The sequence below is a fragment of the Carettochelys insculpta genome, chromosome 8 (genome assembly GCF_033958435.1).
Source record: "Carettochelys insculpta isolate YL-2023 chromosome 8, ASM3395843v1, whole genome shotgun sequence".
Lineage (NCBI taxonomy): Eukaryota > Metazoa > Chordata > Testudines > Carettochelyidae > Carettochelys > Carettochelys insculpta.
In genome coordinates this window covers 71,472,905-71,497,955 of record NC_134144.1, presented here as the reverse complement: position 1 = coordinate 71,497,955, position 25,051 = coordinate 71,472,905, and the positions used below count along the sequence as shown (strand labels likewise).

At 43.6% G+C, this 25,051-nt stretch overlaps 1 protein-coding gene across 3 annotated transcripts in view; it reads right to left on the bottom strand.

The window, feature by feature from the left end:
* Positions 1-11,443: 11,443 nt before the first annotated feature.
* The window catches only part of XRCC5 (X-ray repair cross complementing 5), a 68,895-nt gene continuing 55,287 nt past the window's right edge, over positions 11,444-25,051 (bottom strand). For 2 of the 3 annotated variants that reach the window (XM_075001340.1, XM_075001339.1), the window contains 5 exons: positions 24,658-24,767; positions 23,036-23,132; positions 20,838-20,905; positions 13,889-13,960; positions 11,444-13,009 (listed from right to left, as the gene is read on the bottom strand). In XM_075001340.1, the coding sequence (XP_074857441.1) occupies positions 12,995-13,009; positions 13,889-13,960; positions 20,838-20,905; positions 23,036-23,132; positions 24,658-24,767 (362 nt within the window). In that variant the 3' untranslated portion in view covers positions 11,444-12,994. Of the gene's footprint in view, positions 13,010-13,888; positions 13,961-17,599; positions 17,622-20,837; positions 20,906-23,035; positions 23,133-24,657; positions 24,768-25,051 lie in introns of all 3 variants that reach the window. The other variant, XR_012646409.1, reaches the window with a different exon arrangement.

Below are 25,051 nucleotides of genomic sequence, written 5' to 3'. Positions count from 1 at the left end.
CCATCTCTAGGCATGGCGGTGTTGGACAGTCAGGGGGTTGGGGTCTATTCCGACCCTCCCTGCCCCCATACTCATCCCTTCTGGGTCTCTATGGGCTCCCAGCAGAGCAGGTTACTGTTTCCTGTCAGTGAAAAAGGTAAAACCTGAGACTTTAACCCAACTTTGCCAGACCAGTTTATTGAGAAGGAATTAAACCAGCAGTAAATGGGTTCCATCGAGCACACAGCTTCTACGTTAGCCACAGCAATACATGAGACAATACGCAGTCTCTTACACAATCCTCTCTTTCACAAACACCCAGTTCCTGCGGTGGCCCCACGTGCAGCCTGCCTGGCAAACAGGGAAGGTCATTACCAGTCTATAGAAGACTCCTCTTCACCTCGTCTGGTCCCCTCTGATCTGGTCTGTTCCCCCAAAGTAAGGCCTTGGCTGCCTCAAAAGGCTTCTGGTTCATAGTGCCACAATGCACACAGCAGAGCACCAATGGCTTCTTCAAATTAAGACATTCCCGCTGCCAGTAATTTACTTTGCTTAAAGTTTACACCATTTTTTCCCCAAAGGCATCGCATGTCTTAAAGCCCTGCCCAGCGGGAGTGTAGTTACTAATTTTTAACCTAATTAGTGTTTTTGGAATGGGGTCAGAAGGGTAGTACCCCAAATCACCCCATTGTTACTCCCTTATCAACCATTCACTCTGGTTTTGGGTAACATCCTTGCCACTAGGTTATGGTGACTGGTCAGGGCAGGCTCCACTCTGGAACTTTCCTCATATATTTACTTTTCTAGGGGCCCATGTTTACTGACCAGTAAGCCCAGTATTGATTGTACACACAGTCCAGTCCACAGTGCTTGTTGGTTTGACTCATTGTTTACTTCAGTTCACTTCTGCTTAGAGAGTTCCCGTTCTGGGACTCCTCTGCTATTCGGCTGTGTTTAAGTTATGTCAAGTCACATTCGCATCATTCATTCAGTGTGGTCACTCCAATTTGGTGCCATCCCAACAGACAGGTTAAGCTCAGCTGCTGTATTCCATGCAGTCTAGGGCCTCTGGGCTGAACCTGCAAATGCAGGGGAAAATTAGTGATGGGTGATGATGATTACAGAAGGGGATCATTAACACCTGACTCACCGACTCATGGTACACGGTCACTGAAATGCCAGTGGATGGGAACAACCAGAAATGGGCAAAGGCTAGTTAAAAAAAGTTTAAAAGGGGGAATGAATATTCCCAGGCCATTTTTTGTTCAGGCGCGTTCCTGGCTCTCAAGAGTAAAACAATCCTTTTGAGAAACAAGTAACCCTGCACATGGAAATTCTGTGATCAACAACAGAGTCCTGATGAAGAGGGTTATTCAGCCCAGTGATCCTTTCCTCCTACTTTAAGTGACAAATGTAGGTCACTTTCAGTCTGGGCTGGTGTCAGACCTGCAAAGTTTGCCCACTTTCAGAAGCAGGAGACCAGCCTAGATTGACCATTGGTCTGTTCCGTTAACACAGCAAATCCCGAATGAAAGAAGCCTCAGCATCGACATTCACAGTGGCAAACTGCCACTTAAAATCTCCCCTGGAAATACACAAGAAACATGCTTGTCCAGACAGACAGCACTTGCTTTAAAATTCTCCTTGTGCTGCTGCAAGGCTCAGCTCCATGGTTCTTTTTCAGAGAACAAGGTGCTTTAAAATAACTTTCCCTTGAGAGAGCCACAGCTCTCTAGAATCTGAATAGTCACAGAGATGTAGCTGTGAGAATCTGAAGTTGACCTTGTGCTTTCCAGTACAGTCCTCTTCTGTAATACATATGCAATGGTTTGGTCTCTCTTAATTTGAACCAGCTCAATGGTAAATGATCGTCTACCGCTTTTGTGATGTTTCCATCTATACAGGCCTGTTGTCAAGAACAGTGATTCCTCACCACTTTTATCATCTTCGTGTTTGTCATCCCGACCTTTCTAACTGCCAATCGCATATCTGAAGTCTTGTCTACAGGCAAGTTACAGTGCAAATCTACCCACTGTAGCCTGCCATGCATGGTCTGTTTGCAACCTATTGATGTGCACAAACTCTTTGTTAGTGTGCCTGGCTAGTTTACCAGGGATTAAACACAGTCTCCTGGGCAAGAGGTATTCTGCATTAATTCCCAAGCCTTCATCACTCTCACCTGCAGAAAAATCAATCCTGGACAAGCTATAATCCAGTGCCGTCCAAAAGAAATTTCACAATTGCCACCCCCCAGCCCGGCACCACCAGCCCCAGAGCCAGGCATCCCTTCTCCCAGAGATAATTCACCAGAGTCGCACCTGGAATTGCCGCTGTGCATGTGAGCCGCACCTCGAGCCATATGGCTGCTGCTCCCACGCACTTTTCCCACCAAGTGGTGGGACATGCGTATGGATCTGGCAGAAGGCACTCCATTTCACTGCACCGTGTTTTCCCGTTCGCCCGCCTGTTGGACACTGCGGCTATAAACCATTCAGGTAACTTGGCCTAGCTGGGTTAAGCCCTCCCTGTATTGACTTTGTCACTTTCTGAAAGGATCTCTATAACCATCCACATGAATCGTTTTCACCTTTGCGAGTGTCCCCCCAAGAACAGTAGGTGAATGGACAGCGTGTCAGGCCAGCCCTGTCTTTCTGGAGGTTGTCAATATTTCAAACTCAGTTGCCCAATATTATAAGGGGTGAGGTAGTAGGTGTAAACTCCTGAATCATTTATCTTCTTTCCTTGCTCTTAGAAATGATTAAGTAGAATTATTTGTCGTGCAGTTTCCAGAACTCGTTGGTATTTTCTGTTTCCCTTTTACTCACAAGTTTTCCTGCTGCCTCTGTAATACAGGTTGTACCATCCTGGGCCAGCACTCTTGGTACCTGAGCACTCCTGGATGAGGGATTTTGCTGGTCCAAGGCAGGTCAATGTCCTCCAGCCTCCCCTCCTGGCCGCCAGCCCCAGCCACTTCCCCGACACTGCCTGTGACTCCCTGGCCACCACGACCTGTTGTCTCCTCACTGGCTTCCTATTTGCTGCTCTCCCCCACCCGTAGCTTCTCATTCCCGGTTTCACCAGCTGCTGCCAAGCTTCCCCCCTCCAACCCCCGCCTGCTTCACATTCCCAGTTGTGGCTGCCCGGCCCAGGCTGAGGCTGCTGACCTCCACGTCCGGCTGCTGGGGCTCTATGGTCCAGCAACATCTGTGGTCCTCTTTTCCTCCTGCCCAGACCTCCTACCTCTCTCTTCCAGACCCCTCCTGCCAGCTCCCCGACCCTCAGCATGCTCCTGTACCCTCTTCCTGCCTGGACCCCTAGCCCTGGCCTCCATACAGTTGTGGATAACATCAGTGAGGTTTTTTGTTTTCGTATTGGGGTTTCTTACTTCCCATTTGTGTGGCCCTCAACTGATTTGTCTATTGGCCAGAGGCCTCCAACTCAAAAAAGCTTCCCCACCACTGGGCCACAGCTATGTGCGCTTCAGCATGAGCTAAAAGCCAGCTGGACCTCCGTTCAGGCTGCAGAACAGAGATTTAACTCTCCTTTGTCGGTGGTCTCAGTGCCTCTGGGGTTACAGTAGGGAAAAGACTCGGATGTCAGCAATACAGTGGGAAATCTTTACTGCAGCTGCCGGACACACACAGACACTGTGGTTCTCTGGATCTGCAGCGCTGAAGCTGCTTAAATATACCCTTATTGCTTAGGACTGCCACACTGGGTGTCTCTATGCTACGGCTCTGGTGAAGCAGGCATGGAACTGAATGCAACATGGCCTCCTTCCACTCCTCCATGAAGGCCTGACTATAGATTGTGTGTGCAAGACCTTCCTTTCTCTTCTCTTCTCGTTATAACACACTCAAAGTAATATTTGAAAAGGCAGATCACTGGTGCACACAATCCTTGCAAGTGCAGAGCTCAATGAGTTTTGTTCGTTTACTGTCAAACATCAGAAGCTTAGAGTAGAAGCTTAGCAGGAGCCATTTCATCAAATCCTTCAGACCTTAAACACACACACTGAGAGATTTTTCTCTTTCCTAAGTACATATTTTTTATTTACTACAGCTGCATCCCATTGAAAAACAGCCCTGATTTACAGACAGCATTGCCTGCACAGAGTCAAGTGCATCAATCGTATGCAAATTACCACATCACTTAAAATGTTTTCTTCTCTGAAGTCTCCTGCCTCTTTTACTCCCTGTCTTCTGCGGCTGATAGAATTTCTCTGCTGGTTGTCGTTACCCTTGATAAATTTCTGTACCGATTCCCTGCACTACTTATAAACTGCAGCTCATCCATCCATGAAGGGATAAGAAATGAAGGAGTGCCTTCACTTTTAGGGCATGATTGGATAGTTTATCCAAAGTTAAGGTTATATATACTCAACTTTACATACACAACCAAGCAAAACTAGCCATATCAGACAATTCTGGCTCTATGCCGTTTAAAAACTGTTCCAGGGGATTGGAGAGTAGCAAATATTGTTCTACCTATATTCTAAAATCGTTCTGGGTAATCCAGGGAATTACAGACCAGGAAGTTTTACATCTATACCTAGCAAACTGGTGGAATAAATAATTAAAAAGAGAACAAAATACCAAGAAAGATCATGACAGGAGTGGGTCTGCAAAGGACAATCGTGACTCACTGATCTCTTAGAATTCTTTTCACATATCAGTGAAGAAGTGGCTACGGGAGAATCAATTGACATAATTTATACAAGTATCAGAGGGGTAGCTGAGTTGTTTTTGAAGAAACAGACTAAGTCCTTTGGCACATTATAGACTAACAGGTATTTTAAAGCCTAAACTTGTGTCTTTGCCCATGAAAGCTTATGCTCCAAAATATGTTAGTCTATAAGGTGCCAAAGGAATTATTGTTATAGTTTACACAGATTTTTAAAAGATCTTCAATGAAGTTCTGTACAAGAAGCTATGGAAGAAGCTAAATAATTATGAGGTAAGAGGCAAAGTATTGTCTGAGCTCAAAATCTGAGTAGGGGACACAAAGCAAAGAGTAGGTTTGAAAGGTTAATTTTCATCAAAGCAAAGGATTAACAGCAAGCACTTCACGGCTCCACACTAGGTCTCATGTTGTTTAATACTGTATATTTATTAAAGCTCCAGATCAGAAGGCACAGACTGAGGTGGTAAAATATGCAAATGATATAAAGCTGGTCAGGTTCATGAATATGAGGGGTGACTATAAGGAACTTCAGAGAGACCACAGCAAATTAGGGAGAGCTCGTGATGTCTGTATTCAGCAGACTGCTACTGAGGACAACGACGAGCATTAAAAACAGGGTCTTTGTCAGGCAGTCTTTTACCTTACCTGGGCTATGCAATCTTTCATCTGCTAATGGTGAAACTGCTTCCACACCACCATGCTAGCCTGTGTGTTGGGAAGTGCAGAAGATGATGAAATCCATATAGATTTAGACCATCGCATGGGATGTTGGGGCTCCTACGTGAATCATGTTCACTACTCCACATTAACTACCGATAACGGGCCATTTCCACCCTGCCTGAATAGATCTTGTCAGCTCTGGCTCTCCCCTTTACTGAGATCCGCTTCTTTAAATCCTCCTCTGAATGCGCCCCGCCCCCCCATGCATCTGACAAAGTGGGTCTTTGCCCATGAAAGCTGATGCTCCAAAATATCTGTTAGTCTATAAGGTGCCAAAGGATTTCTTGTTGTTTTTGAAGACACAGACTACTACAGCTACCTCTCTGATATAGGAATCATTTGGCCTTTCCCTAACTCAGCTCTCTCATAGCCTTCCATGTTATCCAAACAGGACAGTTGAAAGACCAATATTTTGTCTGCAGCGGATGGTCCATTGTCCCAGCCCGTCTGCTTTGCCCACTGCAATTAAGCTTAGAGCAGCCCTTACGCTAGTCCTCTGCACCAGGGGATATATTTCACCCTCTTAGAAGCTAACATTGATCACTTTGGCAACATGTTTTTATTGTTCTTGTGTCTCCAGACTCTCACACAGCCCAACGCTCAACTTCAACAGAAACATTCCTTGAGATATTTCTCATCCATATGCTTCAAGCAAAGAAATTTATTGGCTAGGGCTTGAAGAATTCAGCACAGGACCCTTCCCAAGGGTTTGGGATCTCTTTATCCCTGGTCTTAGGCAGCACCTGACAGAAAATGTTTTCTTGTTATGCTCTACGCTGGAGAAATTTCTGCCTCTTCTTTGAGACGTCTTGAAAGCTGCAGCATCCACTCCCTCTTGGAGGAAAGGGAAATTACAGTTATTTGATGGAAATAATAGCTGGTAATAAGAAGAAAGTGAAAGCGGGGGGGTTGGAGGATAAACAAGAGAAACCCTTTGACTTGGCACACTGCAAGTAATTTTAGATGCAGAAATCTGAAATGGATTCAGTACGTTAACAGGAACATAAGAATGGCTGTACTGGGTCAGACCAAAAGTCCATCTAGCCTCGTGTCCTGTCTTCCAACAGTGGCCAATGCCAGATGCCCAAGAGGGAGTGAACAGAACAGGGAACTGAATGATCCCCTCCCACCATTAATTCCTAGCCTCCAACAGAGGCTAGGGACACCATTCCTACCCATCCTAGCTAATAGGTATCAATGGACCTAACCTCCATGAATTTATCTATTTCTTTTCCGAACCCTGTCTTCACAACATTCTATGGCAAGGAGTTCCACAGGTTGACTGTGCTCTGTGAGGAAAAATGGTACTGATAGTAGACATCCATCTGTAATTGCCAGGGTCACCTCTAGAGCCCTTTTTAAAGATTGGCATCACATAAGATATCTTCCAGTCATTAGGTACAGAAAATGATTTGAAGGATATGTAACATACCACAGTTAATAGTTCTGCAAATTTCACATTTGACTTCTTTCATAACTGTTAGGTGAATGCCAGCTGGTCCCAGTGATGTGTTACTGTTAAGTTTATCCATGTGTTCCAATAGTTCCTCTAATGACACCTCAATCTGGGGCAGTTCCTGATTTGTCATCTAAAAAAGAATGGCTCAGCTTCGGAATCTCCCTAACATCCTCAGCCATGAAGACAGAAGCAAAGAACTAATTTAGTGTGTCTCCGCAATGGCCTTCTGGTCTTCGAGTGCTCCTTTTGGACCTTGATCGTTCAGTGGCCCCACTGGTTGTTTAGCAGGCTTCCTGCTTCTGATGTATTTAAAAAGGATTTTGCTATTGCTTTTTCAGTTTTTGGCTGCCTGTTCTTCAAACTCCTTATTACATTTTTACCTTTAATTTTACAGTGTTTATACTCCTTCCTGTTGTCCTCACTAGGATTAAACTTTCACTTATTAAACGATGCCTTTTTATCCCTTGCCACTTGTTACCTTGTTGTTAAACCACGGTGGCAGTTTTTTGGTCCTCTTGCTGTGTTTTTTCATTTGGAGGTTGCATTTAAATTAGACCTCTGTTAGGGTGTCTCTGAAAGTTTCCATGCAGCTTGCAGGAATTTTACTTTTGGCACTGTGTCTTTTAATTTCTGTTTAACGAGACTCATAATTTTTATGTAGTTCCCCTTTCTGAAATTAAATGCCACAGTGTTGGGATGCCGTGGTGTTTTTCCCAGCGCTTGGATGTTAAATTTATTTCATTATGGTCACTACTTCCAAGTGGTCCAGTTATAGTTATTTCTGGGACCAGATCCTGTGCTCTACTTAGCACAAAATCGAGAATCACCTGTCTCCTGTGGGTTCTAAAACCAGCTGCTCCAATCTCCTTGTGAGCTCAGAGTCAAGCTGGATTCCCTTTTTCCTGTGCATAATCAAATAATAAAGGCTCTCCAATCCAAATGAAGCTCTAAGCAGTACCTTGGCAACCATGATGTCATCAAGGTATATCAGCATGTGGTTAGTATATGAGACTGAACTGGATTCTACTTCATTTTGTGCATCAATAGAACTGTATGCTCCTTTTAGCTGTGTTGACACTACAGGACTAATGGGGGTAAAAACCAATAAAACTTACTTTAATGGATCAGTTGAACAGATATAACCAAGAATATGAACAAGAAAAAGGTTTGACTGGTGGAGGATTTATTCATGCAATGTACTTCCGTGCTGAAATATGACTAAAATTTCAGGTGGCCTGAGAAAACCATCTGAATGATGAAATTTTCCACTGCCTTTTATTTTCATAAATATTATTTCAAAACAGTAACAAGAACAAAACTACTCATCAGGATAGGCTGCACAGAAAAATATAACCACTCGAACATGTAGAACCAAACCAGAACATGCTCAAAAGCTAAGTTTAACTTCCAGAATTTCATGTTTTGATAACCGTAGCTTGTTAGGCTTTTTTGTCTTTCAGAAAAGGCTGTGTTTTCTGCCCTCTACAGTTTTGATTCCTATTTTGCGTCATATCTCTTTAACATAGTTGCCTTCTTTTGTTCTTATAGCTGCATGAAAGATTGAAAAGCCCAGGCTGTTTTCTTTAGCATAAGGTAACCTAACCTTCTGAAGTTTTCAGGTTGGATAACTAAAACCAAGAACTGCTCAAGATGCCTATAACCTCAACATGCTTTTCTCAGTGCTGGCAAGCATTCTTAATGTAGTTCACCCATGGGACCACTTTGTCTACTACACAGTTCTCTGAAATGCTCTGTACATATTCCACACAATCTGTAAAGCCAACCACGTTCTTCTGCAGCAGCCTATGCCGCAGTTGCTTGTGGTCACTTTTCTAAGGACGGTATTTCAATGGTGAGAAACCTTCTTGGCAGTTTGCTTTTCAAAGAATTTGGGATGGGATCTAGAGGAGGGAGAGTCTTCACATGGAGTATGTCCCCACTACAACTGATAGAATATATCATTCCAATGTCCATCCATTTCTTCTATGTATTTTTCGTGATGGAAACTTAGACTAAACAAGACAGCCCCCATAGTTTAACAAGAACCACAGACCTTCATCCTTTGGCTAAGACAAAGCATAAAATCAGTTTGCTGATAGTCCTGCCTGAGTACAGGGGACTGAACTAGAAGACTCTGGAGGTCCTTTCCAGTCCTGTAATTCTATGTTGTATTTTATGAGGAATTAAGAATTATCTAGACCAACCCTGACTGATATTTGTCTAACCTAGTCTTAACAATCTCCAGTTATGGAGATTCTACAGTTTATTCCTAGGCAATTTATTCCAGTGCTTAATTAACCTGATAGTAAGGAAATTTTTCCTAGTGTCCAACCTAAATCTCCCTTGCTGCAATTTAAGTCCATTGCTTCTTGTCCTAACCTCTCAATACTGTAATTGCAAAGTAAAAAAACAAAAACAAACAAAAAAAAAAAAACCCTCCTGATTATTTTCAGTAAAGAGTGAATATCTAAAAGCCCCAAAATGAACAACTCATATCTCAATAGCAAACGATGCATGATCCTGAACAACTGAATAATTCCCCCTGGAGTCCTCCAAAGAGAGTGAAGGTTTGATGTTATTTATTAAGCACCTTCTCATATTCGCATGCATTGCGGCTCTTGAATTATTGAGTTTTTTAGCAAATTGGAATAAATGGCTCTTCTTGCTCTTTCGGTTGCCAACCCCTGCTCAGAGGTTAACAGTAACAACTATTTTTCTCTCCTCTTTATAATAACCTTTTATCTATGGTAGAACTTCAAAGTTGCAAACCCCAGAGTTATGAACTGACCCGTCAACCACAAACCTCATTTGAAACTAGAAGTAGGTATAGCAGTATGTTAAACTACACAAAACACCAAAGGGGCATTTAAAAATAAAGATCTGATGAGGAAGGAAACTGTTTATATGGTTGTTTCATTTAAATTTAGATGGCAAACACAGCATTTTTCTTCGGTATAACAAAATGTCAGTTATATCAAGTCACTGTTCAGTTGCAAATTTTTGAAAGAGCCATAAAATTTAGTTCAGCATTATGAACATTTCAGAGTCACAAACTTCCATCCTGAGGTGTTAATAACTCTGAGGTTCCAACATACTTGAAAACTGTTATGTCCCTCTTTTGTTTTCTCTTTTCCAGACTAAACAAGCCAAAACTTTCAGTCTTTCCTCAATGGTCATGTTTTCTAGACCATTGATAATTACTGTTCTTCTCTGCACTTTTTCTAATTTGTCCATATCTTTCCAAAAATGAGGCACCCAGAACTAGGCATAATTCTCCAGTTAAAGCCTAATGAATGTGAAGTAGAGCAGAAGAACGACTTCTTGTGTCTTGCTTACTCCTGCTCTTTTTACACCACTGTTATACTCTTCAGTCGTATGTAGCTTGTGATCTGCTACAATCCCCAGATCAACAGGATTACCTAGAAGATCCATTATTTTTCTGGGTACTGAAGTTAAGATGACAGGTCTGTAATTCCCCAAATTGTTCTTATTCCTATTTTATTAGATTGGCACTATATTTGCCCTTTTCCAGTCCTGTGGAATCTCTCCAGTCTTCCATGACTTTTCAAAGATAAATGCTAATGGCTCAGATATCTCTTCTGTCATCTCCTTGTATTCTATAATGTAAGCATCAGGCCCTGATGACTTGCAGACCAAGTAATTTTTAAACTCTTCTTTTCCTTTGTTAGCCTCTGATCTTACCCCATTCTCACTGGCATTTAATGTTAGGTGTCCAGTCAATACTAAACTTTTTGGTGGAAACAAACAAAAAAGTCATTTAGCACTTCTGCCATTTCCACATTTTTTGTTGTTATTATTTCTTATTATTTTTCTCCCCTCGCCGAGTAATGGACTTACCCCATCCTTGGTCACATGTCCTTCTAAGCTAATTGACTCAATGATACAGTATGTCTTTTAACACCTTAAATGGTTATGGTTGTAATGATGAGAGGATTAGAAAAAATTAGTTTCAGATACTTTGTAGGAGTCCATTTTGTTTCATTTAATGCCTTCCTTAAACCCTTTAAATCCTTGCTCACCTTCTTCTGATCTAGCAAATCTGAGTATAAATGTGCCATCCAAACAGCAGGATAAGCTGTGGACACCACTATATTGACTCATGTATGCTCATGGTTTGTTTCTAATCCTGTCTCACAGAATGACTTCTAAATCCCCCAGTGGACCTGGCCACGATCCCTAAGTACCTCTATAAAATGGGGATACCTACCTCACAGGAGTGCTGCAGGGATTAATGTTTGTGAAACACAGATGGGAGAATCACACTTGACATTTATACAGGGCTTTTCATGTTCAGAGCTAGCTTGGTTTACAATGAAAACTGTTTGAGACCACCGTTATTAGGCAATTTCCAGTCTTAAGAAGTCACCTGAATATTTATTGTATAATTCTTCCAAAAAGGTGGAAACAGTCTAACACGAACTGATTTTAGCAGATGTTGCTCCAAAGAATGCCAAAGTGGGTGGGGGCGGGGGAAAACACGCTGTGAAACACTGTATGAACCAATTTGTTTAATGTGAAAGCTAAAAACAAGCCAGTGAATAACATGAAAATATGACATCAAAAGACACTCAAGAGAATGGATTTGTAGTCAGATATCTCTTATTTACAATTATAAAAAATACATTCCTGGGGACATTTAGGCTAACAGTCAATCAGACCTTACAAAGCCAACTCCAAAGGATGCTTAAAGAAGTCATTCTAAACTCTGCAGGGTGGCCATCTTCCATGCATGTGACCCAAACATGGGGCAATGAGAGACAGTACAGCAGACAACATGTTCCTGTGTGGCCAGGAAGGGAAAGAAGACACCTGTGTTACCTGAACCTGGAGTTACTCTATCAGAAATTCAGACATTCCAAACTAAAGCTCATTTTAAGCATAGCCCAGGTCTTATACAGATGACCCTAGTCTAAGCACCCTTTCACACAGTATGCTTATGTTAACATAACAAGATGACTTAGATTTAACCATGAATAAGGCTCCAACCAACTAATTCCAGACAAAGTGTTTGTAATATAAGTCTATTACTGGAAATCATGATCAAGTGACAGGTTCCAAGCAGAATTCAAGTGTCCTAACCGAATCACTTCACTCTGGTTGCTTGTGTCAAGCACAGTGGGTAGCAGTATGTCTTTTGGACATAATCAGCTGTGCTCAGTAATTTTAACTTTAACTTTTAAAGATTCCTCTACTGCTTGTTAGCAATTAGCTGCAATGCACCAGAAGGGAACAACTGATTCATTCATTGTGTTAGCACTGAGATAGTGAAGAAAAATGCACCAGTTAAAGTCTATGAAGGACCTGAGCATCCAAGAACATGCAGCATTAGAACAAGAAGAAACATAACAGACCAACCATAATAGTCCTCATTGAAATAGGCAGAGACTCAAAATTAGAATGAAAGATAATATCTAAATGACTCTATTACTGTCCCATGCTGGGAAAGAAGATCCAAACAAGAAAAATAAGAGAATAATCACTGATTTAGATGTATTGTGATAAATCAACATGAGACAGAAATATTTTGCAATGTACTGTTGATTCAGTTTTATATTTTGAGTGAATACACTATGACTCTGTGGACTGGAATTTTTGAATTATTCTTTTTAGCCTTTTTGTCCTACTTATTATTATTAAAATACCTATTTATTTTTCCTTTCCTTATTTGACAGAGACCATGATAAGCAGTGTCTTTCTTTCTTTATAACTAAGATGCTACTGATTTACTCGACGGGAAGGCTCCTTTACATTACCTTGTGATCTTCATTTTTTCCAAACACCACTGGTGTCAGTAATGTAAGATACTAACACTGGTCCTCATTAAAATTCTGTGGTGTTTAGCTAGAAGCTGAAATATCATAACAACATTTGGTGTGAAATAACTTATTTTTAGGGAAAAAAAGATGTACTATAGAAATGTATAGACGACTGAAAAAAATCTACATTAAGTCTTGTACTAACTGCTGTTGATTCAGCTTTGAGGTTTAACGCAAATGGAAATGTCTTTGGAACTGCTGTTCTCTCCCAAGAAACGTCTACCAATAGAAGAATGGACGATCTCTCTTCTCTTCAAGTATCATTTTGTGCCCCCGCCACACAGTTCTTCAGAGATTTCCCCTTAAGTCCAGACAATTACATCATGTCCAGCTGTCAAAGAAAATGACAGATTTGGAATAAGAGTTACTGGCTTCAAGTTATTGCTCTCACAGGTTGGACAGAGATGGCATTCAGAAAACAAACCATATTCGGCCTAATGAATTTGGATGCACACTTCATGGTAAAATATGAATTGCCTGGAGACTACTTACACTCTAAGTTTTTATGACTGAGCAGAGACTCAGCCAAAATATTCCACAAAGTCATAAATGCAATTCATGAGGTTTTTTTTAAGCTACCCTGCACAGCACAAATGAAGAAAGTTTCCAGCCATGAAAGTTCTAAAACTAGATGGACTATTGGCTGAAGCCCTGAAGATATATTTCATTTGTAATGACTCAGCATGAAAAAGGAAAAAAGAGGCTGGATTGTTTATACATAATAAACACATTAAATTCTTGAATTTAAGCAAGCCTATCTGTACTAGTTAATTGAGCAGATTAAAATATGTTTTTCTTAATGGCTTTTATTTTTCAACCCACACAAATAACTACTCTGCAGCTCAGGCTTTCCAAAGTGTTGTTACATTAAATTATAACAATCTGCTATCAAAAGAGCAGCTTTATTAGCTTTTTTTAAAACGCTGGAAAGGAGAGGATTTATCTCCATAAACAGCACAAGTGTTAACAACACAACCCTGTGCCTGCCATTATGGAACTACATATCTAGTTACATTTGCAATAACAAGTAAGTATTTCATTGGGGAGTCAGGGGAAGAGGTTCCTTTGTGCCTTAATTCTTTGGGTGCTTTCTGGGGCATAAATCCATGGCAAGTCCTCAGCCCCGGTGCTTTTAAAAGTTCACCTCTCTCACTGAAACATTCCCAACTAATTCAATCACAAAGCTATTTCATGTCTTCATGATACTTACTAAATCATCTACATCACCACCTTCACCAGCCACTGACAGAGCTTCAGATGGTTTTTCTTTGGGGGCCAAGAACTGTAAACAAAATTCATGAGTGAATGAGACATGAGTGATGGAGACAAAATTCAGCTACTTACCATTAAATGAATGGAAAGTATTTTGACGGATATCTAAACAGAACCAAAAAACCACATGTAATCTGAGAATTCCCTTTAGAAGACTCCAATAATTACTACTGAAGTTTTGTTCAAGTTTCCATCCTCACTACCAACTTTTAATATTTTAAAGTCAAGTCTCAGAAAATATACTCGGAAATAAGGGGGAGGGGTGTACATATATGTATGTGTGTGTGTGTGTGTACGCACACACACAAGGAGTCAAATAATTTTATGACCAATAATGTTTGCAGCTATGAATGCTTAAAAACAGCAATAAAAGTTTATTTTCCCCTTCATAACTTGAATTTTTAGCTAATTTTCTTTACACCAGCACAGCTAGCTTCTGAAGCAGATCTCTGATTATCTGAGGGCATCATATACTACATAAAGGGGGATCATGTAAATAGGGAGGTGAGATTGATAGAGTGGGGGATTCATGATGCTAAATATCTCCATTCGCCCTTCATCTACAGCGTCAGATGCATAAACAAGAGTAACAACAAACAGATACAAATCAGAGACTTAAAGCAGGGGGATGTGGTAGAATAGTACCTTTGTTATCTGAGAGCTCAGTATTATTCATCTCTTTTAATACAGCATTTCACACTTGGGCCAGGTCTACACTTAAAAGGTAGGTAAAATAGCCACATCAGTTATGGGCAGCGTTCCCTGTAACATGAGCACTTGGGCAGCCACCCAGGAGAGATACAAATGCCACGTAGCTAATTAGCTTGAGCACCTACAGCACCAACAGCCAGCGGCAGGCGTTCTTACTGATGGCTTACATCTGTGTACGCAGGTGGATGGAAAAACGTAGAGGGGACATGCATCAAGTGTGTGAAAAAAACTCACCTCTCTGACCGACAGCTCTGCTGACTCAACACCGAGCCAGACTCATCAATATTAGTGGAAGAATGTTTCCATTACCTTAACTACTGTTGCACAGGGAACACATAACAAATAAACCCCTTCCTTTCACACAGGCTGTGTCTACACTTGTTTTTTGGCAATGTACATATGCTGACAAACTCTCTGTAGTGTAGACATACCCTCAGAAGAAACACTTGGTTTGTTTTACAAACAACAACCTAAGTCACAGCTCTCGAAAGAGAAGGAAAAAAGTACTTCACTTTTGTTTCTTAACAGCTGCTGAACATTGGGACCATTTAAGGAGGTAATCTAGCCCCTTATTTGCTGAACTATCTAATTACAAAACACCAAGGAGAGTAGAAAAAAGCACTCCCACACCAGATGCTTTTTACTCATACTACTCTTTTTTTTTTTTTTAAAAAAAGGAAAAAAAAATCTTGTCCTCTGACTCAGTCTCCCAGCTTCAATGTATGCAGAAAGTTAATTCAGCAGGAAAGGAACCCGTATCACATCCACCAATTTGATGTTACTTTATGGATATTGTATACAAAAACGACATATTACCTGTCTCAACATCTAAGCGTCAGATCTTTTTCACATTTGAATAGCAAACTATGAGAACTAAACAGACAATATCCTGTATCGGGGTAGGCAAACTTTCTGACCTGAGGATCCCATGGCAGCATGGAAATTGCATCGAGGGCCATGAATGTTCACAACATTGGGGGCTGAGTGCAGGGGGGTGAGAGCTGCAGCTGGGGGTGTGGGCTCTGGGACAGGACCAGAAATGAGGAGTTCAGGGTGCAGGAGGGTATTCTGGACTAGGATAGAGGGTGTCAAGGGGCAGGAGAGAAATCAGGGCTCAAGCAAGGGGCTGGAGCACCAGACTGGTGAGGATCTAGATCCCTCCAAGGGCACAGACTGAGGATGAGGAGTTTGGTGTGCAGGAGGGTACGCAAGACTGGGATCAAAGGGTCCAGAGGGTGTGACAAGGGTTCGGGAAGGGGGTTAGAAAGGAGGAGGGCTGGGGCATGGGGAGGAAAGGGGGCGCTCGGGTGCAGGATCCAGGTGGCACCTACCTAGAAGCTGGATCCTATCTGTCCTCTGGCTCCCATATTGAGGTGGGGCCAAGTGGCTCTGCACGCTGTCCTGTCCACGGGCACCAGCCCCCCGCAGATGCCAGCCAATTAGAGCCGTAGAGTCAGTGCTTGGGGAGGGGGTGGCATGCAGAGCCCCCTACCTGCCCCTGCTTCTGGAAGCTGCACGGAGTGGGGCAAAGCAAGCTCCCAACCTCACTCACTAGCTGAAGCACTGGAGCAACAGAAGCTTGCGACCCTGCTCCCCAGCAGGACCCTAGGACTAGATCAAAAGGTTCAATGAGCTGGATGCAGCCCACAGGCCGTACTTTGCCACAACCATCTAAATCCCAAGAGCAAATTCCACTCTACATAGTTAATTGACTTCAAACAGGATCTGTGAGAGGAGGACATTTGTTCAGAGTTCTCAGAATTAATATTTTACAATAAATTAGGTGTAAATAACACCTTACAATGTAAGGAAATCTGAGATGAAGATTTGCTTAGCAACAAACTGAAGCTTTAAGTTTCCATCCACTATTAAACATCTCCAATTGATTTCTTCTGACAAGATCTATTCTGCATTCATACCAAAGCAAATTGCATATAATAGTTGTGCTGAAATCCATTATCTTTCCCAAAGCAACTAGAAAAAGCACTTGGCAAGTCTGATCTACTAACCTATCATCTCTATGCTCTAAAAACAGTAACTTCCCATCTGCATCATTATGAGAAAGACAAGACAATGAAACCATTTTTCTCAATGAAGGAAAGTAAGGAAATACAGTAGAGAAACATAATTTGAATAGGAGGAAAAGAACCCCCAGGGCACTGCCACTATAGTTAACAGCCTCCTATTCAAAGTTTCTCCATCAAACAGAATTCACATGCCACACGTCTCTTACCTCTAATAGTGTACTACAGGCTGAACCTCTCAAAACTGGTAATCTCTGGTCCAGCAACATCTGGACCACAGATGTTCCTGGGTCAGAGTGTCCTGGTAGAGGGCTGGCATCTGGAAGCCCTGCCAAGCCAGTGGCTGAGCTCCTGGCTGGGCCAGCAGCAGTGGGGCTGGCAGATCAGCTGGGACTGGGGGCTGGAAGCTGAGTGGGCCAGCTTGGCAGTGGGTCAGCAGAGCCAATAGCCCAGCCCAGTGAGGCCGGTAGCCCAGCACGCCGGCAGGTCCTGGGGGCAGGAGCCTCTCGCAGCAGCAGGGGCTAGTGGGGCTGGAAGCCTGCCACAGTGCAGCGGCAGGGGTGAGAGTCTGGTAGGGTTAAATCTGGGGCCAGGGGCTAACAGCACAGCAGAGCTGCCTTTTGGTAATACTGTTGTAGCCTAGATCCTAGCTGGGCCAGTGGAAAGGAGGTAGCCAGCAGGAAGGCTGGCAGCTGAGCCAGGGACTGAGCTGGGCTGGCAGGCCAGTGGCACAGGAGCCAGAATTGACTTCCCCGGTCTAGGAAGCTCCCTCATCCAGGACCAGCCAGGTCCTGAGGGTGCTGGAACAGGGAGGTCCAACCTGCAGTGTATTCTGGGATGCTGTAGTTCTGAATATTTCTGAACAAAGGTTTTTGTGTTCTTGCCTGAAACAAGACACTGCACTTGTAGCTCACCTCTCAATCTTCAAACTTGCCACTGTCAGACACAAAAAAAATCAAAATGTGTGATCAATCACTGAGACATGCAACAGCTGTGGTTTGTTGCATGTTGTGACAAATTACGTTGGTGGCTTTTAACTATAAAATCTATTTCAAAGGATATTTCTTGGTGTGTGAGTCCAATGAGCTGATTTCACAATTTGTTACGGGTGGAGAAAAGATTCGTTAAGGACAAGGGTCTTGCACAAGACGCCTGGAATCCGAGGAGCAAAACAATGCTGGGAATCAAGATTCTCTTCTGAAGAGTGTGTGGTTGAGTGGTCAGCAGCATAACAGACAACACAGCCAAATAGATTTGGCACATCTGCTCTGAAATGCAGCATGACTGAGACTCGAGTCTGCCATATTAGAAAGCTTACCCCCTATTACACTATAAAACCTCACTCTGCTCTTTATTTTGTTTTGATCATGCCACAACTGTGCAACATCCTAGTTAACGTTTCTGAACAAATAAGGGGCAATTAATGATAGTCCCTGACTTTTATGGCAGGGATATGAGGCCATGCTTATTACAAAGGCTGACGTGCAACAATGAATAGAACAAGTGAGACCTGAACTAATGCTCTATCACAGAACCCAACAAAATATGGCCCGTGGGCTGCATCTGGCCTGCCAAGCCACCAGATCCAACCCATAGAGACAGTGGGGAGCCTCAGGCAGGCTCCCTGCCTACCCCGGCCCCACACACTACTCAGAAAAACGGCTGTGGACCCTGTTCCTTCTTCAAAAGCTGGGAGCCAGGAGGGCAGCAAGATGGAGGAAAGGTTTCACAGTCCCATAGGCTGGTTTCTGGCCAATGCAAGCTTCCAGTTTGAAACAGCCCCCTCCTCTTTCCCTCAGGCTCATAGATGTTCACAGAGGCATATGACCAGGTAGACAGGCAGCCTGCATGAGAAATTGGCTGATCTGCTGGCTGGTAGTCACTCAGGTAAGTCTCCCAGCCAGGGTCTGCCTTTGGCATCCCAGCTCCACCCTTTCTCCCTCCCCCCGCCCCGACTCGTGCTCCACAACCCAAACCCTCTGCCTGTCCTCCTGTACCCATAACCCTCCCATACCCTGCACCCCAATCCCTGCCCTAGGTCACAAGTCCCTCCTGCCGTAGGTCACAGCCCAAACCCCTTCCCCAGGTCTCAGCTGCCTCCTTCACTCAAACACCCTCCCAGACCCCACAACTCCTCCTGCACCCCAATCCATTACCCCAAGCTCCCTTCTGCACCAACCTCCAACCTAGACCCTGCACCTTCTCCATTAATATCATGGAAGAGTGCAGCCCTTAACCATTTTCCGAATTCTTGGAATGGCCCCCCCACCAAAAATTATTGCCCATTGACCTATCTTTCTTGTTTCTCCAGAATATTGTGTCAGAGGTGCACTGAGGCAAGGACTCCAATCTGTTTGTGAGGCAGAATCTACTACAAACTTCAATGTACCTGTGTCAGAGAGGTGGGCATGTTAGTCTACATCTGCAAAAACAACAAGTCGTCCTGTGGCACCTTACTGACTCAGATTTTTTGGAGCATACGTGTTTGTTGGCATAGACCCACTACATCTGAAGAAGCAGGTCTTTGACCACGAAAGCTTATGCTCTGAAAAATCTGTTAGTCTATAAGGTGCCACAAGACGACTTCTTGTTTTTTCAGTGTACCTGTGAGCTCTGATTGTAGGATGATGGTAAGTTGCAAAGTACGAGGTCAGACAGATCTGACTTTAGTCTACACAGATTTCTCCCTTACTTAGGTGGCAAACCACAAGCAAAGACTATTACCAGAATTTGCTTCTGTGTTGCATGGGTATGGATGCACGGTATGTACATCCATTGAAAACCAATGGTTTGTTGTGCTCTCTTTGTTAGCATAGAGAGGGCTTGAAGAAGTGAAAGCTAGCTTCATGTAGCCTGGACACTAGGGTAGGTTTTTTTCTAGATGATGAATCTCCTTGAGAGTGAAATGTTTAAGTAAATAATTAATAACTAAATGCCACCTCTCTTGGCACATGCAGCTGGGAACAGAAATATAATTGGCATCATTGTGCTGGCTGGAAACAGGCCACGGACCCTTCTGGGCTAAAACAATTTTGTGGTAACGCTCACAATTCTAATCTGTGTGTGTGTTAGCTTTGATGTACTGGACTCACCTATTTCGGTAAAGTACCATGGCATTTCAGCGATCCTCTTTCTATCAGTTTTTCTGTATTTTATCTCATGTTAAGTGAGATGTGAATATGCCGAGATTGATTTGAGACCCCTTCACTTTTATGGTCTAAGGCAGGGGTGGCCAACCTGTGGCTCTCGAGCCACAGGTGGTTTTGAGCCTTTAAATGCAGTTCCTCAGAGCTGCCTGCTGGGTGTGCCACCCACCTGCTCCACACATGCATCCCAACGCTTGCTGGGAGAAGTGCATGGCAGCAGCTCCAGTGATGGTTCCAGCGAATTGCCAGTACAGAGTTAGAGTGCAGGTGGGAGGGTGGTGCTGGCTCTGGGAAGGCATTAATTTAGAGCAGGGATGGCTGGGAGCATCTGGCTCGGGGGGGGGGGGGGGGGGCGGGCACTAATTTAGAGTGGGGGGGCAGGGGAAGGACTGGAAGTACCTGTCTCTGGGGGAAGGGGAGGGCATTAGAGCTGGGGGGGCACATATGATATATTTATTTATATTTATATTTTATACAGAAAGGTCCCCACATTTGTGAACTTAAATTTCATGAATTCAATTATTCGCAAAAGGCTGCTTCCCCTGGGCCCCAGGCAGGATTGCTGGCAGCTGCCGCTTTGCTAAGGCTGCAGGGCAGGGAGCACCAGCAGCCACCAATCCCCGGGGCTCTGGGACAGAGAGCGCCAGCAGCTGCTACCTCGTTGGGGCTCTCGGCAGGGAGCACCGGCAGCTGCCGCTTTGCCATATTTGCAAAATTCAACATTCACGAGGGTTCTCAACATGGAACCCTCGCGAATGTTGAGACCCTACTGTATTTACCTATATATAGATATCTAAAAAAATATATATAGATCATATATAGATATATAAAAATAAACTCTATCCACTGCTATTTTGGCTCTATCTGGTTAGCCACCCGTGGTCTAAGGACTCCATTCTCCTAATTCATGCCCTATTTCATTCTTTTAATGGTTTGTCCATATAAAAATGCCTCCCCTGGAACAGCAAAGGCTGCACCTAGGTATGTAAGAGTTTAAAAATAATACCTTTTTGGCTTCCTCACTTGTCACTGAACTACCTTCTGTTTCATCTTTGGTGATCAAAGAAACTCCATCTGAGGAAAATCAAATCACAAAAATATCATTATAAAGCTTTACCTGAAAGCCACTCAATGTTAAAAATGGAAAGTGTTTCAAGTTCAAACTTCTAAATGTGCAGTCTCTGACAAGAAAAAAATACTTCTCAAATTGAGGGGAGACTGTAGTTTTCAAAGAAAAGTTAACTATTATGACACACAAATACAATTCATGAATATTCACACTTCACTGGAGCCATCCATTTAGGTAACCGAATATATTATAACAATCAAATTATTAAGATACTGAAATAATAGATCAAATAGGAAACCCAGGTAAAATTATACTTCAAACAACATACAGTAGACTCTCCAGCTTCTAGTCATCCAAAAGAAGTTCACTTCTGTCATTGAAAACAATGTTTAGAAGGCAGATTATGCATAAACACTCTATCTTCTTTTAAGTAAAGTGAAACAGTCATTCCACACATGCAAATCTCGGTGCAGATTGTATTCGTAATTTTTACTTCCAGTCAAAATTGTTCCTGTTGCTGTAAATTTTTGTTTGCGCCATCCCACCATGATTTTGTTTGGGCCATATTTCCGTTATGAACCCAGTATTTTTGAAGGTGTATTATGTGGCTGTTAGACTCCCTCAAGGCTGTCTCCCCCATCAGTTTCAATTGGACACGATACTCTTCACATGAGCCGTGTCTACACGTGCACGCTACTTCGAAGTAGTGGCACTAACTTCGAAAGAGTACCCGTCACGGCTACACGTGTTGGGCGCTATTTCGATGTTAACATCCACGTTAAGCGGCGAGACGTCGAAGCCGCTAACCCCATGAGGGGATAGGAATAGCGCCCTACTTCGACATTCAACGTCGAAGTAGGGACCGTGTAGTCATTGCGCGTCCCGCAACATCAAAATCGCGGGGTCCTCCATGGCGGCCATCAGCTGAGGGGTTGAGAGACGCTCTCTCGCCAGCCCCTGCGGGGCTGTATGGTCACCGTGTGCAGCAGCCCTTAGCCCACGGCTTCTGGCTGCTGCTGCTGCAGCTGGGGATCCATGCTGCATGCACAGGGTCTGCAACCAGTTGTCGGCTCTGTGGATCTTGTGTTGTTTAGTGCAACTGTGTCTGGGAGGGGCCCTTTAAGGGAGCGGCTTGCTGTTGAGTCCGCCCTGTGACCCTGTCTGCAGCTGTGCCTGGCACCCTTATTTCGATGTGTGCTACTGTGGCGTGTAGACATTCCCTCGCAGCGCCTATTTCGATGTGGTGCTGCGCAACGTCGCTGTTGAACGTCGACGTTGCCAGTCCTGGAGGACGTGTAGACTTTATTCATCGTATTTCGATGTCATTACATCGAAATAAGCTATTTCGATGTAGCGTTCGTGTGTAGATGTACCCATGATGTTGTAAACTACTGCTGTACACTGCTGAACAAATGCTATGCTCTCTTTCAGCAATGGGTGAAATCACCTCGACATGTAGTTTGGAGACTTTCTGCACAAAAGGTGCTATGAAAAAACAACTTTTATATTACCATGAATACAATGGTAAAGGCAACTGTGCTTTTTAAGTAGATTATCACACGTACTTATGCAAATAAAGAAAAGAATTTTAGAGCGTTGGGTTTTTCATCCCCACTCATTTGCCTAGTGCTCAGGGTCCATCCATGCCTTTTAGAAGTATGCTGTCTTCCTCCTCAGTTTAATCATCAGTGTGTCATGTTACTACATATTCCTTCCTTCAGGTCACTCTAACATCACTGAAATATGTTGCTGATCACTGTGCAGAATTCTTCTTTGCAGCCTCTGCCATACGAGAGAGCCTTCCTGTTTCCCCAGTGCATCAGCTCTCCAGTTATTTTCTTCTCTTCTTTGCCCTATGCTGTTCAATTTCTCTCACTGTGCTATCAATTTACCACTGTAACTGAATTTAACTTGGCACAACATTTTGGAATACCGTTTATAAGAAACCAGTGGAAAAAAAATATATTTAGTAGTGAAAGACAAGTTTTGCATGGCATGTAAGAACCATGTGAACTAGAAATGCTGGTCTATTCATTTTCAGCGTCCCCCTGCTAACATGTAGATCCCTCTCATACAATTTATCATTTGAAGAAAAACTGTGGGAGGTGTGATGGGAGAGTCAACTGTCATCATACCTTGTATCAGGATCTCCCAGAAATCAGCTAAGGCTTTATCTTCCACCTTATCTTTCAGGGCCCGCAGGAAATCATTAAAGCACTGCACCTCTGACAGCTAAAAAACAACAACAAAGGTAACACAGAAAAATAAATATCAGAGAGGGAGCCATGTTAATCTGTATCTTCGAGAACAACAAGAAGTTCTGTGGCACCTTATGCTCCAAAATATCTGTTAGTCTGCCACAGGACTTCTTCTTGTTACAGAAAACAAAGTTTGCTTCATACCAAAAAGCTATAATCTTAATGCATCATAAAGACATTGAACATGGGGAACAGGAAAAAACACAATGCAAACCACTCCACGTTTATCTAGTTCAGTGGTTCCCAAACTTTTTGGCATCAGGCCCCCCTTTTGATTTTTGAGAAACCCTCACACCCCCACCCCCACTTCTTTACCATCATCCAACACCTCCCTTTAACAAAAAATTCAATTTGTAATTTAAAATAAACACCAACTTGATATAAAAATGTTATTTACAATTAAAAATAAGCACCAACAGTTTTTCTTGGCTCCTTGAGGGTGGCTGGTGCAGTCCCAGCTGGCCAGCTGCCTGAGCCCTGTGCCAGCTGTCAGAGCTACCCAAGCCAGCTGCCTGCCTGAGCCCTGCACCGCCAGGGCCAGCCAGCCAGCCACTGGGTCCAGCCGCCCAATGGCTGCTCAAGCCCTGCGCTGCCAGAACCAGCCACCCACTCACTAGCTGCCCACCCTAGCCCCACATTGCCAGGGTCAGCTGCCCGCCTGCCAGCCTGAGCCACCCGAGCCCCACGCTGCCAGGGAAAGCCACTTCAGCTCTGCAAGACCTGCAAGCTGGCCAGCTGCCTGAGCCCCACAAGCCCTGTGAACTGCCCGCCCAAGCCCCTCCCCTCCCACAAAGCCAGGCGCCACCAGCCGCCGGCTCTTACCCTATCCCCATCCACCTCACCCAAGCAAGGCACCCCCAGCGCCTCATCTAACCCCATCCTCCTCCTCCTCCCGCACCACCCCACACTCACTCAGCTTTGCAGGAGGCAGCTAATTACACATGGGTCTTCACCGGCTGCCTGCTTTTTATAACGACCATGCCAGGTCAGCCAAGCAAAATGGTGGGGCTGAGAGCTGGAACCAAAATCTGGCTCTTTCTTCTGGTGGGGGCTGGGTCGCTTCATCCCCCACCCCCCACTGGAATTTCTTCATGACCCCCTGGGGGGCTCATCCCCAGTTTGCGAACCCGTGATCTAGTTCCATTAGAACTAGAGTTTCTAATATGCCCAGCATCACAAAAGAAACTGCACTTCGCAAAGTTGCACACGCCCTTTTGTGACTAATTTTGTTTAAGAGGCTACTTGGAGGCTGGCACATTTCTCCTTTTCAACCACTAGATAACAGGTACTGTCACATTACAAAATCAAAACCATATCTGGTCCTTATTCGATTGAGGCCAGAAGACCAAACCAACAAAATCTTTTTTAAATGTCCACTGTAATATAACTGACTTAGATCTGTTGATTGTGTCATGATCTCTTAAGTTTTTAACACAGCAGGTCTGCACATCATGCCCTGACATCTGACTCACAGTAGAGGTTTCACATAATAGCATTACCTTAATGGCCTCCTCTCTGAAAACTCTAATACAGTTGATACTCTTCATGTAGTATTGTAAACCTTTAGTTTCCAAAAACTGGTCAATGCGGCTAACCAGCTGCTGGCTCACTGAAAGACAAAAGCAGGGGAGGCATGCTTTCAGAATGATGAAAACAATCTCTGTTTGACTGGCTGTACATTCCCTATTTCTCCTACAGCCCGTTTTTCTCTAATTATAACACATCTACTGATAACACCAGTCAATCTTATCTATGTTGCGTCAAGCTGCTCATCTTTCCCAATAATGGAGTGCCTACTCCAAGCTACAGAAAATAATCATTTAGTCTACAAAATCTGTAACAAATCCCAACATGGCTGAGGCAGGGGAATTTGTAACTTGAGATCAAGGAAAC